Source organism: Centruroides sculpturatus, unplaced genomic scaffold (assembly GCF_000671375.1).
Source record: "Centruroides sculpturatus isolate CEXI.00-Female unplaced genomic scaffold, Cexi_2.0 scaffold3483, whole genome shotgun sequence".
Taxonomy (NCBI): Eukaryota; Metazoa; Arthropoda; class Arachnida; order Scorpiones; family Buthidae; genus Centruroides; species Centruroides sculpturatus.
The window spans coordinates 5,817-9,526 of record NW_019387857.1 but is presented as its reverse complement, the minus strand read 5'-3'; the positions used below and the strand labels follow the sequence as shown (position 1 = coordinate 9,526).

The 3,710-nt window shown below is 29.9% G+C and overlaps 1 protein-coding gene across 1 annotated transcript in view; it reads right to left on the bottom strand.

The window, feature by feature from the left end:
* Positions 1-1,026: 1,026 nt before the first annotated feature.
* The window catches only part of LOC111616668 (multidrug resistance-associated protein 4-like), a gene marked incomplete at both ends in the record, with an annotated part of 8,342 nt that continues 5,658 nt past the window's right edge, over positions 1,027-3,710 (bottom strand). Inside the window, 3 exons of the mRNA XM_023358052.1 lie at positions 1,027-1,218; positions 1,894-1,974; positions 2,213-2,326. Coding sequence (XP_023213820.1) covers positions 1,027-1,218; positions 1,894-1,974; positions 2,213-2,326 — 387 coding nt within the window. The remainder of the gene's footprint in view (positions 1,219-1,893; positions 1,975-2,212; positions 2,327-3,710) is intronic.

The window sequence follows — 3,710 nt, the reverse complement described above, 5'->3', positions numbered from 1 at the left end:
GTTTATAATATAAAAAATGAATTGAAACTTTATTTTGTATATATTGATATCAATAATATCGTTTTCGGCACATGAGTATTAAAAATTAAAAATTAAACCAATATTATTTTTAGTTCAAAAAAAGTAGTTTGACGATAGAAATTAAATTAATTTACTATATATAAATCACATATGTACAATTTACTAAAATTAATTTTTAAAAAACTATTGTTATAATGTCATAAAATAGAAAAAATCGATTTCATTTAGAAAGTAGAAAAATGCATTTTAATTTCAACTTTACACGTAAAAATTACGAAGATTTGCTCAATATTCCGGATTTCACTTATTTATAATCCATTTTTATTTATATTTAATTACGTAAGAATCGAAATTAATAAAATATTAGCGTGTAATTAAAGCTACGATCCTCTGATCGGTAATGTTTTTACCATAAGGACATAGTAAGATGTTTCGTTTTCGACTAAAAGTGACGTCAAATAAGCAACCAATGAAAAGCGTTTCTTTTCTATGAGGCAACCTTATATTCTAGGACTTTGTACCGGGTCAGAAATTTTCAAAAATTGGAAACACTAATTATGAGTTGTAAATAAAATAGTAACTCATAATTATGTTTTTAGTTGTAAGAAATCATTTTAATTATCTGATACTTAATTGTTATTTTATTCTTTGAATGAAGAAAATTTTCTGGGAATGATATAAATTATATAAATGATATAATGAATGAATCCTAAGTATAGAAGTGAATAACTTATCTATTTTTTGAATAGCTATGACACTACTGATATATTTTTATATCGAATTTATTGAACACTATGTTTTGCGAATTATGGAGGAAAATTTCTTTCACTAGTCTGTGTTCCGCTAGCAATATAATAGATTACTCCTTGTATATAATCAACTTTAAACAAATATCACGCTTTATCTTCAGTGTTATTTTATTGACTTGTTATATGAAACAAGTGGTTTTCCAACCATATAATTATTTAAAAGTGTTGACAAAAAAAAATAAAAAAAGTTTATTACCTTTTCAAGAGCGGTGATATACAAGATTTTTCTATACTTATCTTCTTGATATTCTTCTCCAAACAAGATATTTTCTCTGATAGTGTCGTTGAATACCCAAGCTTCTTGAGAAGCATAAGCGATCTTTCCTTTAACTGTCACCCTACCAGAACTTATCGGAATCTCTCCCAATATCGACATTAATAGAGAAGTCTAATGGAATGAATAAAACGTTTGATTATTTGAATTGAAAACTATGCATATATAATATAAATACATAACCATTTCAATAATATGCATTAAATATTGCGATTAATTTAAAATCAAATTTTAAAACATACTATTCTGTTGTTATTTTTACATATAAAATTACGTTTAAATGAGATATGTTAAATGAAAAAATTCTACAAAATGTAAGTATAAATAGGCCTATATCCAGTTAAAGATGTAAAATGACTTGTTACAAATTACTTTCTTTTATGTAAACAATAGTTTTTTTTCTATTGTCTACATAAAAGGTCTAGATGTTGACAGCATGGCGAATTAGGCAAACGAAAAAATAATACTAAAAAATTTACGAAAAGTTTTCAGTTTTTTTAATCAATTAAAAACGAAAATAGAAAAAAAAATTTAAATTTATTTTTAGAAAGAAAAAAAGGCGATTTTAGGTAAAAAAATAACTGCCTCCACCAATACAATAATCAGATAACATAATAAATTAAATATCGTAGAACAAATTTATTATCTAAATTTAAAAGTTAGTTTCATTACTAATAGATAAATGTGTTTGATTATTTAAATTCAATTTTGTTAATTATTCTAAACAATCTTAAAATCACAAAGCACATGATTAAATTAAAATATAGAACTGTAGAACAAGATATTTACCTTTCCTGATCCAACAGGACCTATAACAGTTAGTAATTCTCCAGGCTGTACGTTTAAAGAAATATCATTCAATATTGGTTCCTTTAAAAAGAAAAAAGTAAATAAATTGTAAGTTATTTCCTTAATTCACAAATATTTTACAAAGTAAAAATACAGAAAATAATGATGTAACTGCAGTTTCTAATGTGCAACCAATAATTTCACAATTTTAGAAAAAATAACTGGTGTTTGTGAGACGGCATGCGACACTTAGGGTGCATTCATATCATGCGAGTAATGTACAGTACAGTTAATTAAATAAAATGAAGCTATGCCTTACTTTTTTCCATGCAGCTGTGACATTATCCACCCATATTCCAAATTCGGTTAAACTTTCTCTTTCTTCTAGAATTTTTGAGGTATTGCTGTCTTTTTCTTGAAGAAGCAGAAAAGCCTAAATTCAAATATGCAAAAGCAATTAATGAAATTTTATACCCACTCACTGGAAATCATAGAAAATTAAAGCTATTGTAAACTACAACTGTGGAAATCCAAAAATTGAGTCTAGTATAACAGAATGAAAGATGCACAAAAGGCGATCTGTCCAGGAATTGTCTATCCGTTTATGTAATCATCTGCTAACCCCATCATGGGTCTGATGAAACCTACGATGGGTATGACACAAATGGCTTTTCAGTGGCTACAGCAGAAAACTGAAAATAATGAAGTTTTGAAACACTTAAAGTATTTTTAAAACGTTCAAGACTAAATATTATAATATTTAAGTTTTTTAAAGAGGTTTCTCCTATGTAGAGTCCTATATGAACTTGATTGTTATTAGTTTTATATAAGACTAAAATAAAATTATCGTTTAGGACTCGACAAAAAACGTTAATAATTTGTTTTAACTCATGTTAGCTGAAATAACATGATTCAGACATTTTCCCTATTTGAAGACAAAATTGCTATAAATACCATAAGTTGCCTTCACTTTTTTGTAAAATTCCTTTATCACATATATGAGAAATGTGTTTTTATTAGGTTTAATAAAAATTAATACAAACTAATCGGAAATAAATTTGCGGAAATTGGAATGCAAAATCGAATAGTTTATGATCGGAAAATATTATTGATTTTTACCAGAAGTCTACAATCCTAAAGCAGAAGGTTCCCTTCCAGAAAATTGTAATTTAAGTGGTTCCCTTAACATTATTCTTCTTGAATAAATAAAGCTAAATCGGTATGATTGTGAGGACCCAAACGGGGTCCGAAAGCAGGCCAATAACGACTTTTTAAAAGAGTCAATTTTCGTAGTGCGAAAGAGCGAACTTAAAGATCGGATTTAAACAATGAACCTTTTGTCTTGTTAAAAGATTTTAAACAATAGATAGAGTAAAGTCGAGGAAAACGAGGTTGGAGAGGAGTCGTGTTCCGACGCGACGTTGAACTCTCCCGCGCCCTTCCTGAAGTTTCGAATTGTCACCATGTGACGAGGGGAGACCAATGGAGAGGCGACCGCGGTGGAAAAATTGATAAAACCGCGTTTTCGGGAACTTTACGGGGTCTTGGGTTTTGGTGCGTAACGCTACCCTGCTGGGATTTGGTGCTCACGACAGAGACACAACGAAGGCTCTTTCGACGCCCTAGGAGCTGGTTTCGACAACCCGTTCTGTCCAGAATCGCCGAGGTTCAACTCGTTAACCGAGGACATCGCGACAAGTGCTGGTGCGTGCTCCGGGGACATCGTTCTCTGCGTCCGACGTGCGAAACACCCAAGGACCGACCGAACTGTCGAACTTTTCCGTGTTGTTTGGGAACTGTTTTAGTAACCCATCGGT